Source organism: Callospermophilus lateralis, chromosome 16 (genome assembly GCF_048772815.1).
Source record: "Callospermophilus lateralis isolate mCalLat2 chromosome 16, mCalLat2.hap1, whole genome shotgun sequence".
NCBI classification, from domain to species: Eukaryota; Metazoa; Chordata; class Mammalia; order Rodentia; family Sciuridae; genus Callospermophilus; species Callospermophilus lateralis.
The window spans coordinates 69,989,720-70,016,289 of NC_135320.1; the positions used below are offsets into that span (position 1 = coordinate 69,989,720).

At 34.8% G+C, this 26,570-nt stretch overlaps 1 protein-coding gene across 1 annotated transcript; it reads right to left on the reverse strand.

Moving 5' to 3' along the window:
- Positions 1 to 26,222, reverse strand: Rad21 (RAD21 cohesin complex component). The gene is made up of 14 exons (XM_076835970.1): positions 26,003 to 26,222; positions 18,873 to 19,047; positions 14,326 to 14,455; positions 12,982 to 13,081; positions 11,197 to 11,303; positions 10,308 to 10,514; positions 9,723 to 9,848; positions 9,254 to 9,376; positions 7,472 to 7,695; positions 5,803 to 5,962; positions 5,270 to 5,418; positions 4,007 to 4,156; positions 2,374 to 2,457; positions 1 to 1,739 (listed from the first exon to the last, which is right to left on the reverse strand). Exons 2-14 carry the CDS (start codon positions 19,014 to 19,016, stop codon positions 1,548 to 1,550), a joined length of 1,896 nt encoding a protein of 631 aa, XP_076692085.1. The 5' UTR covers positions 19,017 to 19,047; positions 26,003 to 26,222; the 3' UTR covers positions 1 to 1,547.
- Positions 26,223 to 26,570: the final 348 nt, after the last annotated feature.

Below are 26,570 nucleotides of genomic sequence, written 5' to 3' on the forward strand. Positions count from 1 at the left end.
TTTACAGCTTATGACACAACTTTTATTAGAAAAGTTATACATAACATAGCATCAACTATTTTCAAGAACAATATTAAACCCGATAAGCAACAAAAACCAGACTAACAAAATGTGTAACAAGAAACTAATGACCTTTCTATAATCAAACATTCAATTATCTACAATGTCTTTTTACAGAGGGGGAAAAAATCCATGGTTTACAGGCACATTATATTGAAAATAAAACGGCAATAGCAATTTTATACAATTACCATTCTCAAGAAACTGAATCATTAAAACAGTAATTACGAGTTTACAAATTTAAAACATTTCACATAATTTTAAATTACTGGGTATACACTGAAGTCTGAGTTTCGAAAGTGAGTCTTTTTTTCCCACAAAAGTGCTAACACTTAAACTAGAACTTTCAGTGTAATTTTTCCCTAAAAAGTTAAGACAAGTTTTGATAATCATAATAGTCACATAATTTCTGGTACTATCTGGTCTGTTAATATTAAAGCCTTTATTTGAATGCTTTTCTTCATTTAAATTATAGGAAACCGGATATAGGATTTCAGTTGCAAAGCTATTAAAAGTTCCAACACAGGAGTGTGCAGCATTGGAAAAAGAGATCAGTACTAACATTTATAATAAATATCAGAGAAGCCATTAGTTTTTACAGCATTGTCTGCTTAAAGGTTAAGTCAATCTGGTGTATAATTTCCCATCAGTCTGCCCTTTTAGTAGGGAGGGGAATTTCTATTTTCATGATCTGAACACTCAAATATATCCAACCACATTTTAAAACTCTGATTTATAGCTCCTGGAAGTCACAAATGTTTTAATAGTCATTCCATTTTAATAAGTCTATTTCTGTTCATTTTGGAGCTGCACTAAAACAACAGAACTCAGGACAGCAAAGTTCTCCATAAAGACTCAGATGGAATGATTTACAAAGTAGACTGCTTTAAACCAAGCCAGTCCTCTTGTTGTAGCTGACGGGGATCAGTCACAACACAAATTCACATACATTTGCTCATTATGGAATTATGCTTTCAAGAAGATGATCTCTGTTGCAGGTACCACTGCTAAGTACAGTGTTTAACCAGATTGCCAGTTTTACTGATGAGAAGACATTTTCTTTCCTGTCAGAGACACATACCATAGTTCTTAATTAAACTGTCAGGCATTTTCCTAGACAGGTTTTCCTTTTCAACACAGTGATGGAGAACTAAGATAAAAATTATGACTTGTCGACAGTTATTCAACATTATTACATGCACCAATATTGCACACATCTGTTCTGAACTGTTAAAATAATCTTCTGGGTCCTTGGGGGTGCTCTTTTCTCCATCAGAACACAAATACAACCCATATAAGCAGTTTCCCTTAAAGATGAAATGGACATATTTAAAATACTGGGGAAAAAAATGAAGAAAAAAAAAGGTAGAGATTTTGGATAGACAAGAACCTAAAATTTTTCTTAAAGGGTTTTTTTGTGTGCCCTACACATGGGGGCAATTTGTATGTACTAGTGAATGAACACTAGCTATAATGCTTCTAGCTCTTCAAATAATATGGAACCTTGGTCCAGGTGTTGCAATGATGTCACTGTATGGTTCTTCCTGTGTCAGCTCAATAGCTTGCTGCTTTTTGAGAACCAAGAAGCTGTAGAACTTTGCTGCAGCCTGTTTTCTGTTTGTGTTTCGACATAATTCAAGCAAACTGATGGATTCAGCTCCAGTTTTGGCAAGAGCTCGCTGAAATAAAACAACAAAAATAAATTAAAGTAACACACACTATATAGTAGTCATTTAAAAAGGATGCCAATTTTGGTACTGGAAAAAGTGTTGTTCTTTTGGGGGCTAGGGCTGGAAAGGTGTGTGAGTGATTCTCATGTTAAGCTGGAAAGTAAAGGGCGAAAACATATAGTACTGTTGAACTCAAAAGCCCAAGGAACAAAGTTGGCCCAGTATATATTATTAAAATAATGTTTTTATTTGGACATCTAATATGGCAATAACAGTAAAATCTAGTACTTAAAAAGTGAGAAAACAGTTTTAAATGTCAGCCTTTAAAAAAAAATCTACTCTAGGAAATTATAAGCAACACACATGGTATTTCATAGATGCTCAAAACGTCTTATCTGTACCTGGTACATTTAAGTCCCAATGGCAATTGACATTGTGACATCTGATGCCACAAAATGGGAAAATATTCCAGGTTTACTCTTGGCCCAACAGTTTGTTTTTAACTAAAATATTTTAAATAATGAGGTTCTCAAAAAAGGTTCACAAAACTAAGTTTCTGGTTATAACATGAAACTTTATTTTTGAAGGAACAATGCTAAAAGTATTTGATACAGAATTTTCTTCTAAAATGACATTGGCATACCTGAAGACCATGAAGCATCTGCTGAGTCCTTTTGTTCCATCTCCTTTCTTCTTGATCCTGATCACCCCCTGAAGCATCTTCATCCTGAATGAAAATAACCACCCAAAAAGCTAACAACACTGCTCTGCTGAAAAAGGAATTATTTCCATAGCTCCTGGATGATCTTAAGTTAACTTGGACCATGTAATCTAACAGAAAACTCTACTAGGTGCTTAAAAAAAAAAAAAAAATCACCTGGCACTAGTATCAACTTTGAAGTTTGTCTACTTAAGTTACAAAAGAAAGCCCTCTGTATGTGCAGGCAAACATTTAGCTGAATATAAGGTTTTATATTGCTCATGAGGATGTGGTGTACTGCAGTGTGGTCCATAGACTGCTGCAGGTCATTTGTTTTTGATTATTGGTACTCCTGTCAAGGAACTTTGGCAATGATATAAATCAACTATGGCATTAACTAGGACATTTATTTCAACTAAACGTGTGAAATGTGTGTGTGTGTATTTGGTAGCATAATTCTAGGTGATTTATATTCTGGCATTTTACCATCATACTATCATGGACCAATACCAAAGGACCTGCAGACTGCTGAGTAATTAGTATTGATCTATATGGTGTATTAAAAAATGATCTACAATCCTTATTATGTTTTACTTTAGGACTGATGTCTAGCCAGGCGTGATGGTATACAACTATAATCTTAGCAAGTTGGAGGCTGAGGTAGAAGGATTGCAAGTTCAAGCCCAGCCTCAGCAACTCAGCAAGACCCTGTCTCAAAATAAAAAAAAAAATTACAAAGGGATGGAGATGTAGTTTTAGTGGTTGAACACCCTTGGGTTCAGTCTTCAGTTAAAAATTCAACTTCTTGAATTCTTTGTGATATTCTCAGGGTACTTTAGCACATAGGCTGGAGTAGCTATGAAACTAAGTTTTGGCTTTAAAATAATGTATTTATATTAAAGATAAGCATAACTGCTATGACTGACATAATGATAAATTATAAATATAAATAAATACCAGTAAAGCCATATTCAATCCATAAACCATTTGTCTTGGAAGAAATTTTTTGAATAGTTTCAATGCTACCTGAAAATGTCTTAAACATTTAAGGAAATTAAATTCTAAAGTACCTGTTTTTTAAAACATAAAAGTTCCCTAAAATCTTTATTCAGACTACTTTAGCTGAGTCATTTCCTGCCCTGATCTATTTAAAACAAAATAAAAACACAGCCAAATGCAAGATGTTTGGTTATTTAATTTCTAGGCCACAGACAGAGAAGAGGTTATACCAGAGGCAGATGATAATAGAAGAAAGAATTGACCACTGATCACAAGAAAATGAAAAGCAACTGACAAGCAATTTCGAAGTCAAGCAAGAAGTCAGTGTAGGGACAGTCCATGTCCTTCAAAAGCCCATGAGGGAGCCCATGAATTATAGCACAACAGATCATTTGATACACCTAATGATAAATCTATGCCACTAAGAATTTGTTAGTTGAATTCTGACTCTATTTTTCATCACTTTGATGCCCATTATATGAATTGAAGACAAAATATACAAGAAGGTAAAGACTTTTGCTAAATCTGGAACGAATGGGAATTTATTCATCAGATATCTCTTCTATCATTTTCTTACCTCTTCCTCTTCATCATCCTCTTTCTCCTTCTCTTTCTCCTTTTCTTTTTCTGGCAGAAGTTCTAACTCTGGTATTAGCTGACAGATATTTGGAGGTTCTTCTGGGGGCAGCTCTACAGGTGGTATTTCCATCTGTTCTACCTGCTGTGGCTTAAAGCAATAAAAATTAAGGCATTTTAAGATACACATTTTAAAACATGCAAATATAGTTAAGGTTTTCCAGATGGAAAGATTATATCTCCCCACTTTCCGACTATCATCAAAAATTGATCTGCTTTTTTAAAATTACAAAGTGACAACATTAAATTAGCTTTAAAAAGAAATTAGCCATTACCCTAAAATGCAAGTGTTTGTTTTTTGTACTTTTTAGGAGTCATGATTAAAAAGTCTATATGAGAAATTTAAAATCATAGGCGTTAACAATGAAATAAAGCAAAACCCATTTTCTAAAAAACCACATATGAACTCCATGGCAAAATAAAAATGTTAATTATCCCAGTACTATCAAAGGTTACTGCATGAAATCCTTAATGGTAGCAGACAGCAATAAGAAGACCTTTTCTGGGTCTGTTTCTTGTATTTCCTTCCCTTTAGGCTTACTGTAAAAGCTAAGAAACATTGAAAACAAAGTCTTTAAGAAACCAAAGAACTATCAGAAGGACAGTGATACTAGAGTCACAAACCCACTACCTCTCTTCCAATTCTGAGCTCATAAAACTGGCAGTTTCTACTACCAATACCTCTTAATGGAGGCTGAACTAGAAATCCAAGGTTACCAAAAAAGGACTCTTTTACTCAATTTATCCTATAACTTGAGAAGCCTAAATCAGACCCTACTATTCCCTCTATACTTTGTTTTCCTGTCCTAACTGAACTTAATGGTAGTTAAGTATGAATGAAGTTGCCAGTTGCTTTACTTTTTTTGGAAAACTATATGTTACTAACAAAGTAGTAACTGCCCAGTATTGGAGACTGCCAGGAAATGTTTGCTGAAGAATAAACCAGAATCAAAGTTCAGAGTCAAGGATTCTACACTGGCCAAGGTTTTGCTCACTTTGGATCTCTTTGAAGCAAGCCTATTCAAAAGGAGTCAGGCAGATTTTGTAGACTCCCAGAACATCTTCTCCCACTTAAGTAGACTACATTCACATCTTCAGCTCCCATCCCTTTCCATTTTCTGCCTAACCCAAGATAATTCAAAAGGATTCCTTAAATACCACTTGCTATGGACTATGAACATCTTCTAATGATGTGCTTACTTACAGGTATAACAGGCTCTGGATCAACTTGTCCAGCTTTTCGCTTAACCCCCTGAGGTGGTGGTGGGGGCATGGCCGACTCATCCAGGTTTGTTCTGCTGGCCTCCATCACTGACTCTTGGAGGCGGCTGGGCTCCTCCAAAATAGGCTCATCTGCAATTAATCATATGAAAAGACTTAAGCCATATAGTTCTGAATAGCATTCTGAGTAATTTACTTTCAAAATTGGTACACTTAGGCACAGGCATAGTTACTCTCAAATTAAGACAGCAGAGGTAAACTTTTCTCTGCTTAAGACTACTTAGTTTATAACATATATGTAAGTGGGGAAAAGGTCTTAAAAATCCAAATCTCAATCCTGAGGACAATCCTTTAGCAGACAATCAAGCCAATTCAGACAAGTCATAACCCTTACACCTTTCTGAACCCAAAGCTTCATATTTAATAAGGTAAATGAGATCCAATGCACTTCCTGTTCAAAAAATTAAGGTAAATTCTGGCATTTAAATTTCTGAGAACTATCCCAAAAGAACAGACCAATAACATCTCGTTGTTGATGCTGCTGTTGCTGGTCGTCTCTAGGAACCTCTGGATTTTCAAATTCTTTGAGGAACTCATCCAAATTATCTGCCTCTCCTCCTTTCCTCCTTTTTCTAAGATCTTCCGGTACAAGTGGTGTAAGACAGCGTGTAAAGAGCTATAAAAGAAAGAAAAAGTAAATATAAAATAAATCACACCAATGAAAACAGACTGACATTTCTAATATTCATTAATGCTTTAATAGTTGTAATCAGTATACCATACCATTTTTTTTACCTAGCATTATATTCACACTCTAGTCCACCTTAAAATGACTCCAATGTCAGTTCTCAAATTGTCAACTAAAGCAATCTTCAGAAAAACTAAAAGAAATTTATCCGCTCCCAACCCTTGAGGTTTTAAATTTAAATATTTGTCTATAGTTTATTTTTACATTCATAAACTGAAAATTCAATCCAACTTTTACCATAATAGTTTTCCATTATGCTTTTCACTTAACATATAGAATAATCTTAATTATCATTTAACTATTTTTATGGTTATAATATTCCTGTGTTTGTGTGAGAGAGGATGTTTCTACCTGAAGAATACTATTTCATATTTACTGTATTAATATTTTAGGTTGAAGAACACCTATAATCCCAGCAGACTGGGAGGCTGAGGCAGGAGAATTCCAAGTTCAAAGCCAGCCTCAGCAACTTAGCAAGGCCTTAAGTAACTCAGTGAGAACCTGTCTCTAAATAAAATATAAATAAGGGCTGGGGATGTGGTTCAATGATTAAGCACCCCTGGGGTTCAGTTCCTGGTACCAAAAAAGGTTTTACCATAAATTTCCTACACTGAAGTATTTTATAGACTCAATCCCAGTGACTTGGGAAACTGAAGCAGTAGGATCACAAGTTCAAGGTCAGTCTCAGAAACTTGGTAAGAACAGCAATCTAAGGACTATGGATATAGCTCAGTGGTAAAGCACCTCTGGGTTCAAGGCCCAGAATCATTAAAAAACAAAAACTTTATTTTGGAAAGAGCTTGAAATCAGCAGAGGCAGAGAATGTTCTATTGGTTAGGAAAAAAAAAAAAATTCTCTTAAAGTCAAAACTTTCTACTGTAGCAAAAATTAGAACTATCTCACGGTTTACTCAGAAAATAAAGAATGCAGACTTAAGCACAATACAAATTAAGGCATTATAGCTAACAGTTTCTTTTAGGAAGCTGAAAAAAGAACTATTATTAAAAATGTCAGTGGCTTTTTCATATCAGAAACATTCTATATCTATCTTTTAGAAATGCTGGTGTCACTCATCACTATTTCAGATGAGGTCATGGTCAGTATATTGTGATTTATGGATGAAAATCAAGAAAGATGCCATGTTGTTGAAAAATATTTGATCAAAAATGATTCAGAGGTTTAAAACATTTTTAAAAAAATATTTATTTTCTAGTTTTAGGTGGACACAATAACTTTATTTTATTTTTATGTGGTGCTGAGAATCAAATTCAAACCCAGTGCCTCACGCATGCTAGGCAAGCACGCTACCACTTGAGCCACATCCCTAGCTCTAAAATATTCCCCCCCCCCAAAAAAAACCAAACCCCAGCAGAAAAAAAAAAAAAAAAAAATATATATATATATATATATATATATATATTAAAAATTCCATATTACCTTCAGTAGTCTGTTATTCCATAAAGGCTGAGCAGGTAAAGAGAAAAGTTTTTCCACTCCTCCTGTTTCTTTCCACATCATCAATTTCTTGGTAGGTGGTGCCAGATCCAAAGTAGTAACAATATCAGAATAATCACTAAGTTGGGCTCTAATTGTCTTGCTATCCAACTCTTTGACACTGTCAACAATTAGCTTCCTCTTCCTCTTGGCTTTTGTTTCTTTGACTAGAATAAAATAAAATAAAATATAGTCATTTTCTTCAGAGGCAAGGATAGAATACACCGCAACTAGACTTGGCATGACTATATCCTTCTTTTCTATGCACAGGGCCCTCGTAGGAAAGTTAAGTCTCATGAAGGCAAATGTTTTAACTAAGATTCTCTAAGCACTATTTAGAACAAAGGATGGCATATACTAGGTGTTCAATAAAATCCTGCTGAATGAAAATAATATGTACTAAGTTTTAGCATAAACAGTAAAATAATGCAAGGGATAATACACTTTAACCCATATAGCTTTATGCTATAAACACTGAATGTATTACACTGGATTCAAAGTTGGGCTCAAGTCTTAAGTTCTGAAATTTCTTAGTTTCTGAACCTGGAAAAATGATTAACTTCAGCTTGCTTAAGTTGTCTTCTTTTTCTAAAAATCCGAAATAAGGCCAACCATTTACAGAAGTTGTAAAATAGTATTGCACAAATGGTTATAAATATTATTTTTATTGGAAAAGTTCTAATTTATATACATGGCAATTGTATAAGCTGCTTGATAAAGTGAACCAAGTCCAAGCCAAGTGACATGGACCTGAAACTCCATCTTAAATACTTTTTCTTGTGTGTCTATTTCTTACAACTATGCAAAACAGGCAAAATTATCTATACTTAAGAAGCTCGTGGGATTAAATTTCTCAAGATTTTACCCTGCCAGATATTATACTCCATAACTTTTTATATACAGAACATTTATGAGGTTCAAATAAAAAAATGTAAATATAAGTGATAGTCTGTTACCTGTCCTTCAGGTACTGAATTCCCCTTCTTAAAAGTAAAAGTTCAAGATCTTATAATTATCCATGTTTCCCTAATTAGCATTAGAGTCCCATGAAAATAAAGATTTTTCACCTTTATAGCCTTAGTTCTTAAATAGAACTAAGTGAAATGTCCTAAAAGATCTGGAAATGATTTTAAGTATACTTGCCCTACCATCTCCATAAGTCATCAATAAGTTTCACATCCGAACTATGCATCTCAAATTGCCTCTGTTACTCAGGAGCGGTTCTCCAAGAAAATATTGTTGCCCAATGTTTCTCAATGAGCACTAAATTTAGAAAACTCTGATTTTACAGAGTAGCTGTTATTTTCACTATTTTTTTAAAGAGTACTTTCAGGTTGTTCTAGATCGTAGCCCAAATGTACAGAATCTAGAACTTTGAAAGATAAATCGTCCATCTTGTATTTTATTGCAAAATGTCCTGCAATGTTTTCTAATTGTTACACACAATTAGAAAGCTAATATCTTGGGAATTCTATGACACCAAAATATACACAATAGCCGAAACCTTGATCTATATTTTCATACTTCCGGTAACCTGTATAGGTAATTCTACAAAATACTCAAACTATAATTGGACAGAATAAAGACTGTGATACTGACTATGCCAAAGAAGAAAGAAGCTTAGTTATCTTCAACACAGGCAGCAGATGATCAGCAGGCAGACAAGAGCCAGAAATAAGATCTTACACATTCTACATGACCGTAAATATCTGAAGGTTTGCTCACCAGTTATATCAATGGGTTCCAAAGCAAATGCTTCTTCCTCATTTGGAACAAGTGTTGTCTGATCAGTCATAGTTGGCATTGGTTCAACAGGATCCACTGAATCAGGACTGTCAGGCCCACCCACTACAAAAACAAATATGGTTACAATAGGCTTGGGTATAATAATATATATCCCTACAAACAGAAAAAGAAATGTCTCTTTGAAACTAAAAGAAACCCCACTAGTACTAAAATACTTTTTCATTTATGAGGCAGTTCCTCCAGAGCTGAACTGCAGTGGACAACAAAGGGGAGGGACACAGGGTTAAACACATGAGAATTAGAACTAGTCATCAACCATAAGTACTATATTCAAAGACATTTATGGTTCACTGAAAACTAAATCTTTTGGTGTGGTCTTCTATGTTAAATTATCTTTTGGATGTCATATAATCACCCCAAGAATCACCGCTGAACATGAAATGCTTACTTGATACATTATCGTCTTCATCCATATCATCGTGTGCAGGCTGCTCTGGCAACATCACCCCTGCCTCAGAGAGGGCGGGGGGATCATCAAAGATACCGCCATCATTATTACTAATAAGTTTGTCATCTGAAATAGGGAATGTAATTTAGCTAAAATTTGAAAAGGAAATGCTACAAGAATAGTCAATCACTGGAAAAATAAAAATTATGTTAAAGTAGATGAAATTTGGGGTATTAAACCTGAAATAAATTTATATGTGTTTCTCAAGGTTCTTTGTAAGCATATACAATGTTCAGTATACCAAGAATTTGTCATTTATTTTTTAAATTAAGTATTTAAAAATGTTCACTTAACATATGTATCAATATAAATAGAGCAGTTTAAAGAAATAGCGAAATTTAGAATTTTTAGATAAACATCTTTTAAAGTTGAGTTATTTTTAACATTTTAGGCTCATTGTACAGAACTTTTACTGAATCCATTGATCAAATTAACATATGTACCTAGCTGCTCAAGCAGAATTTTCAACTGCTTCAAAACATCAGTGAATACAGAAATTAGAATAGCCAACTTTCAGTGACCTACCTAATATTCCACCATCATTTCCTTCTCCAAAATTATCATCTTTATATTGGTCTTCATATTCTAAATGGTTAATTTTCTCATTCAGATTGCTGGTGCTCTGTTCAGGTTCTAGGAGTAGGTTGGAAGCACTCGTGCTTACTAACATGTCATCATCCTCAAATGCACTGCCTTCTCTCATTATCTCACGATCATCCATTCCAAAGTCACCTAAACAAATTTTGGTAAAGCATTAAATGAGAAAGGTTGGAAACACCACTGTTAAAAAGACAACAACTGATTTATTAGAATTATGTTACACTTGCTTACTGAAATCTTTGAATATTAAAACATAATTTTTCTTTTTTAAGAAACTAACCCTAGGGGACATGACTATAACAAAATCAGACTTACATCCAAATTTAGGTTACCCTAAATATGTCAGGTAAAACCAAATATATATTATATGTTAGGGTTCATTAACATTCAGACTTAAACTTTACAATGTTTTTTCATCAAGAAAATGTGGCTTGTTATCAGTTTTGAATACCTAAGTTTTGGACGCCTAAGTTTTGGACAGTGGTTACAAATACAATTAATTGTTCCAAAATGATTAGTTTAAAAGTGAGCATTAGTTCAACACTGGGTCTTTTCACACAAATCAAAACATAGCTTCTTTTGTGTATGCGGAGCAGGAGCAGGCAAAGAGTGAACTCTTTAATAAACTGATGCGTTAATGGAATGAAGCTTAATATGCCAACAGGAAGGCAAATTCTTTTCTTGATGAAAATGAATTAGATGAAACTTCAAGTCTTTGTCAGCATGAATGTAATATTAAGTACATTTTTAAAATTGCTAGCAGTATCACAACATAATTATAATATTATAACTAATAGCAATTTTTTTCTTTTACCAAAATCATTTTCTTGTAGTATACTGATGTTCCCAACTTCTTCTCTCATGGTTATCTCTTCCACTCTACTCTGGTTCAGGCTGAACTGCTGGGCTACATCAATGTCACTTTAAAAGAAGTTCAAATACATGTTAGATTCAAGTCTCATAATAATGTATTTATAAGGGAAATACATACCCCAATTCTCCCTATAAATACAAACTATTTTAGAAGCCTGATATTTAAAACTCAGTATTATTTCAAAATAATTCATGCATGACGAGATCTAAGTTGTATTTAAAGATTTTAAATTACTGATGACCAGGAAGCAAAATATGCTGAAATCACTATCTAAGGCAATATGCATATACTCTTAGATAAGAAAATTAGAAACGATGGGCTACATAGGATGGGTTTTCATCAAGGCCCCACAACTTACTTTGAAGTTCTTTGGCTTTTCTGAGACTCAATTTCTCTATCAAAAAAAACCACCTCATGTAGTTCAAAAATATGAAAGTATGTAATGTTCACCAATCTGAGATAGTTCTGGCCAAATCTAGATCATAAACACTTTACACAAATGACTGTTTGCTTAGTAAATAAACAGGATGCAAACATAAAAAGGATGCAAAATTCCTTAGAATCTTAAGACTTATGGGACATATTAACCAAATGCAGTCTGTAGACTTTGTGTAGTCTCAAACTGAAAAGAAAAATAAACAAACACACCCAAAGAGGAGAAGGATAAGAAAAAGTCTATGTGTCAACTGAGGACATTAAATTCTGACTGGATAGTTCATTTCAGAATTACTAGTGTTTATGAGGTGTGAAGTCACAGGTATGTTTTAAACATCCCTTATCTTTAAACTGAGAAATATTGAAATATTAGCAATGAAGCTAGATTATCTTATTTAATTTAAAATAATCTAGTGGGAGTGGGAGGTGAACTTGAAAAATATAGATGAAAAAAATAAAACTGGCAAAATATTGATAAAGAAGCTATACATGAGGTATGTAATAGTAATTTCTTAGTTGTTCAAAAAATTGCACAAAGATAATTTTTTTTTTAAAATAAAGGTATAAGGAGTGGGGGGAGGCAGAATAAGTGTTCAGCATAACAAACACACATACAAAATGAAAACAGATAAAAAAATGTACTCAAATTAGGAGTCACAGATCATTTCAAACACCAGATAAATCTGTTATAAAATAAGTGGTATGGAGGGGTTTCTTGATTAGAAAACCAGTCACATACTCCAAGGTAAAATAACTGCATTTTAAGGACTTGAGAAAAGGGAAACATTATACCACAGGCCTCTGCTATAACAGCCACCTCTATGTAACTTTCCTGTTAAGTGTGTAAGAGCAATTTTTTTGCTCTTCATAGAAAATTATGTTTATTTTTTAAAAAAAGTGGATCTGAGAATAGTTTGGCCAAGAAGATGATCAGTAGGTGACTTTTATACCTCTGAAAAAATTGATATCATTTTATAAAAGTACACCCCTGGACAACTGTTTAAACAAGTTTTGGCCTTGTACAAGTACATCAGAATTCTCATGTCTTGGTTGTGTAAAAGTTCATGTCCACGAAATTCTCATAGAAGAAGCACTTTCTAGTTTATATATTTCATATGTATACACAATCCTAAATGAAGCATATTCATTTTACCTAGATGTTAACTCAATGCTGAAATATTCCAAGGAAAACTATGCATGTGGAAGCCATTAGCATGCTTCTTATAGGCCAAGCTAACAATTAAAAAAAAAAAAAAGGAAAGAAAAAGAAAAACAGGGGGTAGTACATACTCTAAGTCTGGCAGCGGTTGATCAAAGTCATGAAATTCTTCAGGTAAAGTAATGGCATTATAGGCTGCCTCCCGATTTTCTTCAGGCAGGTCAACAACACCTAGAAAAGAAATACTAAGTTTCAAGGCCTAGCTATATCACAGAGTATGGATTAAAGAAAGTGGAAATAATTTCCTGAGGTTATATTCCGAAAAGGTTGATAACATGCAAAGCAATTTGAAGAACAAGTAAGTTTTTATATTATCATAAACATAGTACTATTACAAAAAAAGGTTAAAGCACCAATTATACATTAAGCTGATAGGCCTACAGAAATGATTACAAAAGAATACAATAAACGTTTAAAAGGAGTTTTGGTTCTTTTTGGGACAATAAGAATAAATAATTTTAGCTATGCTTAAAAATTTTCATGATAAAAAAATTCAAATAAAATGACAGGCATAAGCAGAGAAAAAAACAAAAGTTACCTACAATAAACACACACTACTTTAAAAGAAAAACAAAACTGCTGGGCATAGTGGCACACACTTGTAATCCCAGTGGCTTGGGAGGCTGAGGCAGGAGGATTGCAAGTTCAAAGCCAGCCTCAGCAATTTAGTGAGACCCTGTCTCAAAATTAAAAACAAGACAAACAAAACAAAACAAAACAACAACATGCGGGTGTTGGGGGGTGCTCAGTGGTTAGACATCCCTGGGTTCAAGCCCAGCACCAAAAACAAACAAACGAAAGACAAAACTAAAAAACATGTTGTTTCAACAAAATGCATACAGTGGCCACATGTTAGAAACTCAAGCATCACAGTATTTGCTTAAATACTTTAAATAAAATCTAAAATCTCAAACATTTATTGTTAATGTAGTAAAATGATATACTAGAATATAACCTCAGTAGAAACTATTGTATAAATCACCTGTTTTTTACATTTGGATTATTTCAAATAGAATAAAAATTTCATCAATGCTCAAAATGTTACAGAATTATTTATTCACAGAAATACCATGGTAATTATGTATTAAGATTATTTGGGAAAAATTTTAAACCTTAAAATTATCTTTTCTCAGTTATCTTTAAGAAGCAAAGCATCACATAATAATTAATTTTCAAATTTCAACCTCTGATGACAGTTTTATGTATACTGTTGAAAAAAAGGATAAAAGAATTACTCTACAGACAAGACAGATGAAATAAAATAAGTTTCCTTTGAAGCAGTGCCTCCCCGAACCTTGTGCTATCTTTGAAAGGTTCCTGTATTGCAATAAAAATAAAACATGCTGACCTAGAATGTTTAGCAGTTTTCTGCACAAAACATGGTAAATTCCAAAGTTTAAAAAAAGCAATAATACCTGGCCGAAAAGCCATCTTTATCTTAATGAATGCTTCATTACAGTCTGCAAGCAGATATTTGGCTTTCCTGTGATAGATTCGAACTACTCCCAGCAAGAGATGTCCCGATGTTCGCAGTGCCATCTTCACCTTCAAATGAAACATTACTATTAATCTAATTTATAGTTAATTCTATAGTTTTAGAGATAACTATGCTTTGAAGTTTGTACTTTGTTAAGGGAATTTTTACTTTCTCTTTATACCTTTTATCATTTAAAGTTGCCTCAAAATCACCCGATTTTATTTTTTATTGTCTTGACCTATAAATTTCTTCAATGTACCCCAAAGTTAGATTAGACAGATGAATAGTAGTAATTTATAATTTAACATAGACATGAAGATAGTTATGAAACAGAAACCATATCATTCCACAGACTATGTCATTAGCACAGTTTTGGCAATTACGAATAGAGCTGCTAGAAACCTATTCATAAGTTTTTGTACAAATGCAAGTTTTGGACTGCTTAAATACCAAGAAGCCTGACTGTTGTACAGTTTCATATGAAACTATCAAACTGTCTTATTTTATCTTACTGGTACGGGGGACTGAAACCAGGGGCACTTAATCACTGAACCACATCTCCAGTCCCATTTTTTATATTTTATTTAGAGACAGCATCTTGCTAAGTTGCTTAGAGCCTTGCTAAGTTACTGAGGCTGCCTCAACCGCTAGAGCTGCTGGGATTACAAATGTGCCCTAGCTATCAAACTGTCTTTCTAAGCATCTGTACAACATCAAATCCCAAGGAAAATGAATGAGATTTTTTTGTTGCTCCTATCAGGGTTTTGAATTTGGCTATTCTAATAGTGGTATCTTGTTTTAATGTGCATTTTCTTGATAACATGATATGGCAAATATACTGGTTTTCTGTGCATTTTCTTTGGTAAGCTGTTAAAAGTTTTCAACCCTTTCTGAAATATTTTTTTCCCCTATTGTTGAATTTTAGGAGTTCTTTGTACATTTTGAATAATAGTCCTTTAACATATATTTTTACAAAGATTTTCTTTCTTTCTTTCTTTCTTTCTTTCTTTCTTTCTTCTTCTTCTTCTTTTTTTTTTTTTTTTTTGTTCAAGGAACTGAACCCAAGGCACTTAACCAATGAGCCATAGCCCCAACCCTTTTTATTTTGAGACAGGGTCTGACTAAGTCCTTAGGGCCTCACTAAATTGCTGTGGCTGGTCTTGATCCTCCTGCCTCAGTCTCCTGGGTCACTGGGATTACAGGTGTGAACCACCCAGCTGGCTTTACAAAGATTCTCTATCAGGATTTCATTCTCTTGACAGTGTCTTTGAAAACAGCAGGTTTTTTTTTGGTTAGGAATTGGACCCAGCAACTCACATAGATAAGCACAATGCTTTATCTGAGCTTCACACCCAGATCCCAGAAATTTGAATGTTAATGAAGTGTAGAATAAATTCTTTCTTTGATGGATCATGCCTTCAGTGCTGTATCTTAAAAGCTATCATCAAATTCAAGATCATTTAGATTTTCTACTATGTTCATTTCTAGGAGTATTATATTTAGTATTTTACATTTAAGTCTATGCCCCACTTTGAGCTTTTTTTGGGGGAAAGGAGTAAGGCCCTATGTCTAGGTTCATTTCTTTTGCATGTTGATGCTCAGTTGTTCCTATTCTTTGAAAAAACTTTTTTCTTCACCATTTCATTCTTTAATGGTTGCACTGCATAGGACCAGAAATAAATTTCAAAAATTAAAAATAATGTAAACTACCCAAAACAAAAAGAAAAAAGGTTAAATAAATCATGTACAAACAAAATAATAATTTATGGGTCCATAATTCCTTATCTAAAGCCCCAGGGGCCAAGTGTGTTTTAGGATTCAGAATATTAAAGGCAATACAGTATATATGCCATTATTACAAAATTCCCAGGAGGGTCTAGAACAGCCCCCATGATCACAAATAGTAGTTCTTTCTACAGTGAACTTATAAATACTTAAGTTACTTCACCTTTGAAACAAGTCTGTTTCAAATTCTGCATTTAAGTTCTTTGGATGTAAGACTAAGACACTATAAATCACAAGCATTAAATGAGGTAGAACTATGAACATATCTGTTCCTGAATGCAGTATAATTACAGAACAATACAAAACAACATGATTCAGTTTGTTTGTAAGGTTTTCATTTCACTAAAATTTTCAAATTAATACTGTCTTGAAACATAGGAATGTCTTTAACACTAATAAATCCCACAGCTACAACTTTAAAGCCAGATAAAATTCCATATACAAAAAATATGTATTTTTCACAACTTTTCAGAGTAAGTCCATATACAGACACTTTAATTCTAAGCGCAAACTTTCACTTCTCCCACCTAAAAATATGTATTTTTTTCTTTGCAACCTACACCTCAGATACAGCCTTTATCTCTAAGATATATAAAGAAATAAAAAAAACACCAAAAATCAAAACAAAAACAAAAAACCCAAATAACCCAATCAATAAATGAGCAAAGGAACTGAAGAGACACTTCACAGAAGAAATATGATCAGTCAACAAATATATAGAAAAGATGTTCAACATGTCTAGCACCCTAGCAATTAGAGAAATGAAAAATTAAAACTACAATGAGATTTCACCTCACTTCAGTTAGAATGGCAATTACCAAAAATACAAGTAACTATAAATGTTGGGAAGAATGTGGGGAAAAGGTATACTCATATATTGTTGGTGGGACTGAAAAATGGTGTAACCACTCTGGAGAGTAATAGATTTCTAAGAAAACTTGAATTGGAACTACCATTTGATCCAGTTACCCCACTCCTTCGTCTATATCCACAGGAGTATCAGCATACAATAGTGACACAGCCATATCAATGTTTGTAGCAGCTCAATGCACAATAGTTAAGTTATGGAACCAACCTAGGTACCCTTCAACAGATGAACGGATAAAGAAAATGTGGTACATATACTCAGCCATAAAGAATGAAATTATGGTATTTGCTAGTATATGGATGTTACTATCATGTTAAGTGAAATAAGCCAATCCCCAAAACCCAAAGGTCGACTGTTTTTCTTGGATATATGGATTCTAACTCACATTGGGTTAGCAGAGGAAGGTTCATGGAATTGAAGGGTGGGTAGTGGGGGGAAAGGAGGGAGGGATGGAAATAGAAATATAAATATGTGACCAGTATAAGTCTACATATCATGTATAACCTCAAAAATGGAAAGTTATACTCCATGTGTGTATGACATGACATTTACATATTCATTCAATTATATATGACAATCTACTCTCATATATAACTATAAAGGACAACAATAAAGATTAGTTTCCCTCACCAGACCATGAACAACTTGAGAATGGAGCTGTGTCCTCTCCTTTCTGAGGAGTTTACAGTTTCTGGCATTCTGTATTCTCATACCAGAAATAAGTAGTTAATGTATGAAAGTTAAAAAAATAAAAATATGCATTTTTCACAACTTTTCAGAGTAAGTCTCTGCTACACCCTTGGCTTTTTTTCCTAAGATTTGCTCTTCTGGCAATAAAGAACTACTCTTTACTTAATACATTATGCCAACACTGTCTCAACTGTCATTCCTAAAAACAATATTTCAGAATGCTTGTCTATACTGCTATGATACAGAAGGTTTTTACTACACAGGAAAGTTGGTGCATACATTTTGTCCATATGTACATATAAATATGAGGTACAAAACAGGACCTCTAACACACAAATATAAATAGATATATTATACAAAAATTACTTAGAACTCTTGATGTTTTTTAAGTCCACATATCTGTTCTTCATTGAAATAATTATGATAGGTGATGGTAAGTGCACCTCTTGTGCTTTAAAGTTCCTTTCTTGATATAGTACCAATTCCATATTACTTTAAGTTGTACTGTTTGTGAAATAGAAATGTGGGTATTACTGCTTCAGGCACTTTTAGAGGATGTTAATAAGAGCTCCTCAAGGAACAGATCAATAAACAAGACAAAGAAAGTAAAGAACATTCACAAGGCTTCCATCCTAGTGAGAGACAGAAAGTAATTAAGGAAGAGAGCAAATAGTTCATGGAATTGTGTCACTTGAAAAGGGCACAGCAGGTATAAATATCCTATGATGAAGAAAAAGCTTAGTTAGTATCTTTAAGAAACACCAAGTAGGTCTGTGAGGCTGAGGTAAAGTAAGTTGTGTATACAGTATTTACTGGGTAGATAAAAATCAGGAACATTTACATACTTATTTATATATCTAGAAAGTTAAATATAAAATATTTGGATAATGCCTTCATCTTATGCTTATATATCAGTAGAATAAGCAAATGAAATATCACTGTACTTACAAAACTTTTAAAGACAATATTGAACTGTGATCATACTAAATCAGATAAAAGACAAAATGATAAAGGAATACTGGAAAATCTATGGAATTTCCTTGTCTCTGATATACATAGATGATTACCTAATAAGTTCTTTTTAAAGTTCTATTTCACATATCAATAAACAAAGTGGATAAAAATATCAACATCAAACATACCTTCGGTGAGATGATACTCTCCACGCTGCTCTCTAAATTACACTCAAACACATGGGCTTTGGTTAGCTTCTTATCCCAATGGGCCGCTAGCCAAATTTTGGCCAGAGGCCCTCTTTTACTGAGAACAAAATGTGCGTAGAACATTGTTCTGGTTGCCTATGAACTGCGAGAAAATCTGAGAAGAAAAAAATTTAATGTAAGTACCATAAAAGAATTGAAATATTTAATAATAAAAAACCACCCCATCCAAGTTTCTTATTTTTAATATGAGATACAAAAGGTTTGAAAGCATAACATGCATTTCACAAAACATCTTATTGTTTTAATTCAGAAGGTAAAAAAGATCCCAAAATATTAAGAGCTAAAATGAAAAGGGACAAATGAATCAAATTGCTTTTATACTTTGTTATCTTAAAAATGGTCACCAGAAAACTCTTTTCAAAAGTTCTATCAATTTCTAACTTGATTATTAACAGTGGCAATAGTGTGCTTATTGCACCAAAACTACAAACTTTATTTTTCATGGCAAAAAAAAAAAAAAAAAAAAAAAATGTCTAAGAGATATTCAGGCACAGATACTAATGTGGAAATGTCCATTTTTAGAACCCCATTAAAAACTTGAGATTCTCAGCAAATGTTCTGTGTAATCATTATTACTTCATCACACAGCATTGTGCCTTTTGAATTTCCATAGTCGGCCAAGCAAAACTAAGTAGGTGGGTGCTCTCATTTTATAGGTGGGTATTTTAGAAAAATTGAGGCTCAAAAAAGTATTATTTATATAGTTTTCTTAATTCAGGACTTTGAAAAATACTTGTCCGCTCAAAACTAAAAGCATGTCATTGATAATTTTCTTCAGCAAGCTAATGTATTAATATATAAGAAAAGCAGCCCCCAAACTTGGGTCTGGTGGAGTACTGTGCAAAGTGATATTTCCCTTATTTATTTTCCCTCTTTCATAGATTACCAAAAAAAAAAAAAATCTATTTTGACCCAAAAAAATCTGTCTTGGTCTAAAATGTCCAAATATTCATGATTAGATGCCTTCCTTTTTCCATAATGGCAAGCACACCAATAATACATAAAAAGTACTTACCAATTTTAACTTTAATTTTGAAATATAGATTCACAGATAGTTATAAAAATAGTAGAGATGACCCAATACCCTTTATCCTATGTGCCCCCAGTGGCACTATCTCATATAACTATAATACAGTATCAAAACCAAGACAATGATATTGGTTCAAAGTGTTATGTGTAGCTCTATGCCATGTACCACATGCAGATTTGTGCAATCACCACTGTAAATAAGATACAGGATCATTCCATCACCACAAAACTCTTCACACCCATCCCTTGCTCCCCACCATTCCTAAGCCCTACAACTATACTGTTCTCTACATTTCTGTCATTTTGAATATGTTACTTGTTGCATTTACCAATAGTATATTTCCTTTTATTGCTGAGTATCATTCTGTGGGATAAATAATATACAACTTTCTTAGCTGTTCACCCTCCTGAAGGAGGCTATTAGCTATTTAGTTGTGGGCTATTACTCATAAAGCTACAATAAATATTGTGTGTAGACCCTAAGTTTTCTCTACAATAAATGTCCTAAAATATAAGAGCTAGGGACTATGACAAGTATATGTTTAGTTTTAGTGAAATTTTAATGCAACTACCAAAGTTATTGTGATATTTTCTTCTTACAACTATAGACAATATTATTCTAAAATTTATATCACGAGACAAAGAAACTAGAAAGATAAAACTATTTCAAAGATGAAGAATAAAATGGAAAAAATTAGTCCACATGATTTTAAGATTTATCGCTACAACAGTCAACATTGTGATGCTGGTAGAAACAAACTCACAGATCAATGGAACAGAATATCGAACTCAGAAACAAAGTTTTTATCTTTGTAAAATAAGCCTGATATTTTACAAAGATACAAAAGCAACTCAAAGGAACAAAGGATAGATTCAACAAATGGTGTTGAAATGACTGAATGTCATCTATAGTAAAACAAACACAAACACCCAAACCTCAAATATCATCAAAATTAATTTGAATTAGATCACAGACTTAAAATTAGGAAACATTTAGGGGGAAACAAAACAAAACTACCTCTGGTACCTAAAGCCTGGCAAGAATATTTTAGATAAAAAGCATATCAAAATCCATGATGGAAAAGTATTCAATAAACTGTTTTTCATCAAGTTATAAACTTTTGCTCTACAAAAGACTCCATATAAGGGTATGCAAAGACAAGCTACAGACTGTATTTGACTAGAACTTGGATCATGTAGAGTTCTCAAAGCTCAAGAACAAAAAGAAAAACCAATCAAAAAGAACAAAAGAAATGAAAAAATTCACAGAAAAGGATATAAAAACATGAAAATATTACTAGCCATTAGGCAAATGCAAATTAGAGCCCAGTGAGTTAGCATCATACACTTAAGCTAAAATAAAAAACAGAAGTTAACTCTGAATGTTGGGAGAGTGCAAAGAAGCAGCAGGATCTCTCTTATGCTGCCTTAAAAAAAAAAAAAAAAGGATTCAGAGAAGACCTTATAAATTTTAAAATGAAAAGTAACTTATTATATTTTTGAATTAAAAATGTGCCCATTCTTTCCTTATAAAGAAAATCTTACAGTGAAACACATCACAGGAAGAGATTTCACATATGTCAAAAATACCTGAGAGGATTGGGCATGGTGGTCAAAGAGTAACATAGTCAGTTTTACCTCATCTCCCATTTTCTATCTTTAATAACAAAGAGTCCTGAAATTCTCATTCTCTGAGCCTAATGCTCCCAGAGGATCATTAATCACTGTAGGCAAATTTTCTCTAAAGGAAATAAACAGGCTTTATCAATTCCTAATAGTGTAATCTCTTTCTCTCAAATTTGAAGTTAAGAACTAAGGAATACTATATCAGGAAGAATTCAGAGCAAATGCTCTAAAACGTTTCTCAGAGTAAAACGTAAGCCTTCCATACAACTATTATAAATAAAACCTAGAGAAATTTATAGTATCCAATATGGCAGCAATGTTTTTAGAAATGTAGTCACTGTCATGAAGCCCCAAGTTCCACTATGGAAGCAAAACACTGTGTAACAACAAGAACAAAAAACTTCTAAAATGCTGTCTTGACATGTGACAATTACTAAATACATATTTAATGAATAAGTAAATGAGGTACACCAAGTGATCTCATAGTTGTCATATATAAAAGTCATGGAGCTTTTAGAAATTAGAACTACTGGCACTTTTCAACAGGTGTCAGTAGTTTATAGCCAACATTTCAGCTGCTGGTCAGAGCACCATCTCTAAACTATCCCAGCTATGCAGAGGCAGTGATTCCTAAATAGATGCCTTCTTGGCATGGGACAGGGGAGGAGCCATACTAAAATTAATCTGGAAAACAATTAGCAAGAGGAAATCACCCTATTAACTAAAGGAAGCAAAAGGAACAGTGGTAGAGCTGCTACCAACTTATATCTGAAGCTCATGATTCTTCTGTCAGTGATCACCAACACTTCACTCATCTATTAGGATAGTGGCAGTGTAAACAGTACCACGCCTTTTAAGGACAATTTGACAACACCTCCAGTAATCTAGGTAAAAGATGTATCTAGAAACGTATACTATCAACCACACACACAAAAACACATTTAAAAAATTACTATGCCCCAGGTATTTTATGTAACCAACTTCTAATAACTAATATGCAATATTAGCCCATTTTACATATGAGAAAATAGAGCAAAGGGAAGAGAATAAATGTCACTAGTATTTCATGTAAGTGGAATCTGAACTTCAGAGTCCACACATCTAACTACAACACTATTACCTTGCAGCATAACTTTCAATAACATAGTAATAGAAGTAACCTACCTAGCCATCAATAAGTATCTTGAAAATTAATACAACTATATAACAGAATACAGTGCAACTTTAAGCAATAATATATAATTTGTATTAACAAGGAAAATCTCCAAAATAAGCTCAGGATACTTGGTGGAGGGGGCAAGAGAACTCTGTGATGTGTGTGTTTATGTGTGTGCGCATGTGTGTTTATAACCATTTATATTTTCAGATCCACATCCTCAGATTCAACCAACTGCAGATCAAAAATATTTTTTAACAAAATGTGTCTGTCCAGTAGATTGGGAGGGGAAAAGGGGTCACTGGGAACTGAAACGGAGCAAATTAAATTTCATACAGTATAATCATATACAAATGGAACCAACTATTATGCATAACATACATATGTATAACATACTAATAAATGCATAAAAATGACTGTATTGAACATATACAAACTTTTCCCCCCTTGTCATTATTCCCTTAACAACACAGGATGACTCTTTACATATTATTTACATTGTACTATGTATCACAAGTAATCCAGAAATGACACTGTATATGGAGGTTGTGAGTAGATTACATGCAAATAGCATACTGTTAAATAAAGGACTTGAACATCCACAGATTTGAGTATCCTGGAGGTGGGGCCTGGAACCAATCTTTTGGATATCAAAAAATGATGGGCCCTCCCAATTTTTATTTAAACACACATATATAGATATTGTGGGGTTGATTCTAGACTACTGCAATAGAGTCAACAAGTTTTTTGGTTTCAAGGTATACAGGAATATTATGTTTACAAAACACTGTAGTCTACTAAGTGTGCACTAGCATAAAGTCTAATAAAACAATTAGGTGTCTTAATTTAAAAAATGTTTTGTTAAAAAATGCTAATGATAATCTGAGCTCTGGAAAATAGTGCCTATTGACCTGCTCAACACAGGGTTGTCACAAATCTTCAACAGGATTAAAAAAAAAAAAAAAAAAAGCAGTACTATGAAGTGCAATAAAATGATGTATGGCTAACTCTTTGACCTGTGATTGACAGAATCTATTTATGTGGAATCCAAGGATGCAGAGGCCAACTGTATACATTTCCAAGCACCTGAGTAAGCAAAAAGTATGTGGGATATACATGAAACTGGTGACAACAGTTACCTCTGGAAAGAAGATTTGAAAGGAAAGTCGTATGCTTTTGTATATGTGTTTGTCCATACATACACACGTATATGCATTAACTTATTTATACATAAACATTGCCTATTTAAAGTAGAAACTACCACACTGGGAGTTCAGACATAATCCAGCTTTGCCATTAACCAGTAAGTTAAGTTAACCTCTATGTAGCTCTGTTTAGTTACTATAAGAATGCAACTATCTCCTTGGGAAGTGGAGGGTGGAGGAAGGCATTTCCATCCAACCTTGCACACTAGAGCTCTGTCCCTTTTGATTCTAACATTGACCTAGGGTTTTACAGTAAGAATAGTCCTCAATTCAAATTCAACTAATAGTCCTAAATTCAAATTCAACTCCCTTCTTACTTAGTTGTTTTGAAACAGCGAAAAAGTTATTTAACATGTAAGTTTTAGTTTTCCCAACTATACGGTGAGGATAATATTCACCAAAACCATTACACATCAGCATACCTAACACAACGCACCACAGTAGATTCAAAGAGTGACTTTTAAAAACCATCTTGTAGCAAAAGATTAACCAGTTGGCATGATTATGCCTAACTATGACAATTAAAATATTATAATTTTTACTCCTCAAAAACTGGAAAATTTCCCAATTTACTAAATTATAAGATTTATCAGAATCTGTTCTGCTAAATAGGAATTCATGAGAAAAGATATTCTCAACCGTATGAGTAATCATACACCACTGTAAAGGGAAAGTTTAATTCTAGAGAATGCTAATGTACTGCCTTTATAAACACAGAAAGGTAAAGGTTATGCTCCACTAAAATTCTGACTTGTATATACAACGCACTATTAGTTATGCATTGCTGTCACCTCACTATGCAAGCTCTTACTAATTTAATCATTGGATATGGCATACGTTCTCATCAATGCTTTCTCCAAAATAATTAGATGTTTCCAATATTAGTGGTATTTTTAATGAATCCAACTTATGAAAGCTCAGTCGGTTTCCAAAATTCTTTAGATTCACACAGTTGGCAATTATTCTCATATTAAGAAACTGGGATGCTTTTGAAAACAAATTCTACCCAATCTAATGAGAGCAAACATTAACTTTCGCTCGTAGAGAGATGATGAGCAAACCTTTACCAGAAACCCTTCAAACACCGACGTGCTTTAGAACGCTTAAGACAGCCTAACAAATCAGAGTGGCCAAACAAACCCTCCAGGGTTTCCTTCTTACAAATTTGAAGAAGGCCGCCTAAGTCTGGCAGTACAACCTGAGAGTGTCACTCCAGAACATCACAGATCATTCGCAAAGCCTCTCAGCGAGACGAAGAAGGCATCAAAGCGTCTCCCAATCACCCGATATAATCAAACATTTTAAGAAAGTGTTCAGAAAAGTTAAGGGGGAAACCAATTACGCTCACGTCCCAACAATCGGAAGCAACTTCCCTTCGTCGCGCTTTCTACTGGTCGGTCCAGTTTTTAACATCCCCGACGGGGGGGAAACCTAAAGGGGGAGGCAGTGGCTGGCGAGGGCCCCACCGCCCTGAAGTCCACCGTGCAGCAACGGCAGGGCCCGCACGTCCCCGATCCACATCGCAGCTCGGCGGACCGCGTTGCCCCTCCGAGCTGGCAGCCTGGACCCGGGCCTGCCACGCCTGCTCACGCCCCAATCCCGCGTCTGCCCAGACAGCCATTTTCACCGAGGAGTAGGCGGCCCGGTCCGAGAGCGCGCTGGTTCAAACCTCCTGCCCTTCCTCCGCGGCCCAGGCTTCCTCTGCTACTCAGCTAGAAGAGAGGGGCCGGCCCCACCAGGGACGCGCGGAATAACGGCTTTTGTAGTTTCAGAATGGAACCAAATCATTTGTTACCGAACAGGCGATGATGCGGGCGGGGGCTGTGCGGGTCCCGGCCAAGAGCAAGCCCGGAGCTGAGATGCCTGGGCGGGCGGGGGGTCGGGGGCACGGCGGGGCCAGCACGCAGGGGCACCGCAGGCGCTGCCTGGTGCCTAACTCTCCCGCCCACCCGAGTCCCGCTCCCGAAGGCAGCACCGAGGGGAAGGGGTGGGGGGGAGGGAGCCGAAGGACAAGAGTCGGCCAAGCCTCTTACCTTTGCTCTCCGCTGGGAGCTGGGCGGTCTGGGTGGCCTGGGGAGGGGAAAAGGGTTGGGGGAGGGGGCGGGGGAAGGGGGGAGCCCTAGCGAGGTGTAGCTTCGGAGCAGCTCCCGCCCGCAGCCACAGCCGCCGCCTCCTTTCCGATTCACTCAAACAAACAAGATGGCTGCCGTTACACCGCGGCTCTTCCTGCCGCCCAAATTCTCGGTTCAAATCGGCAGGATGTTTACGGTCAAAATGGTCCCAGTGCGCCTGCGCAACCAGCCTGCGACTCTGAAAGAGCGACGCAGGCGCAGCAACCATTTCCTTTTCTTTGGAACCCGCCCCCTGGCTGTGGAGCCCGGAACTGAGCAGGCGCAAAGGTGATTCTCTAGCGACGGCGTCGCCATTGAGTTGGCAAACTGCGCACGCGCAGGGCTGCCCAGTAAGTTGAATGTTTGAAATCAGGTTGATTCTTGCGCTTGTTTTAAAGAAAGGGTGTGCAGTTTTGTGTGCGCCCTACCCCAGAATATATTTTAATGGTCTTATAGCAGCAAGGGTAACATGAAAATTTTGAACTAGCTC

Excerpts from the sequence above, each read along its gene's own strand:
- Rad21 (XM_076835970.1), bottom strand. The coding sequence starts at position 19,016 with ATGTTCTACGCACATTTTGTTCTCAGTAAAAGAGGGCCTCTGGCCAAA. Across the intron at positions 10,515-11,196 it reads ACTACAAGAAAATGATTTTG|GTGACTTTGGAATGGATGAT; the intron begins GTAAAAGAAAAA and ends AAATTTGTTTAG. Across the intron at positions 2,458-4,006 it reads AGGATGATGAAGAGGAAGAG|GATGAAGATGCTTCAGGGGG; the intron begins GTAAGAAAATGA and ends ATTTTCATTCAG.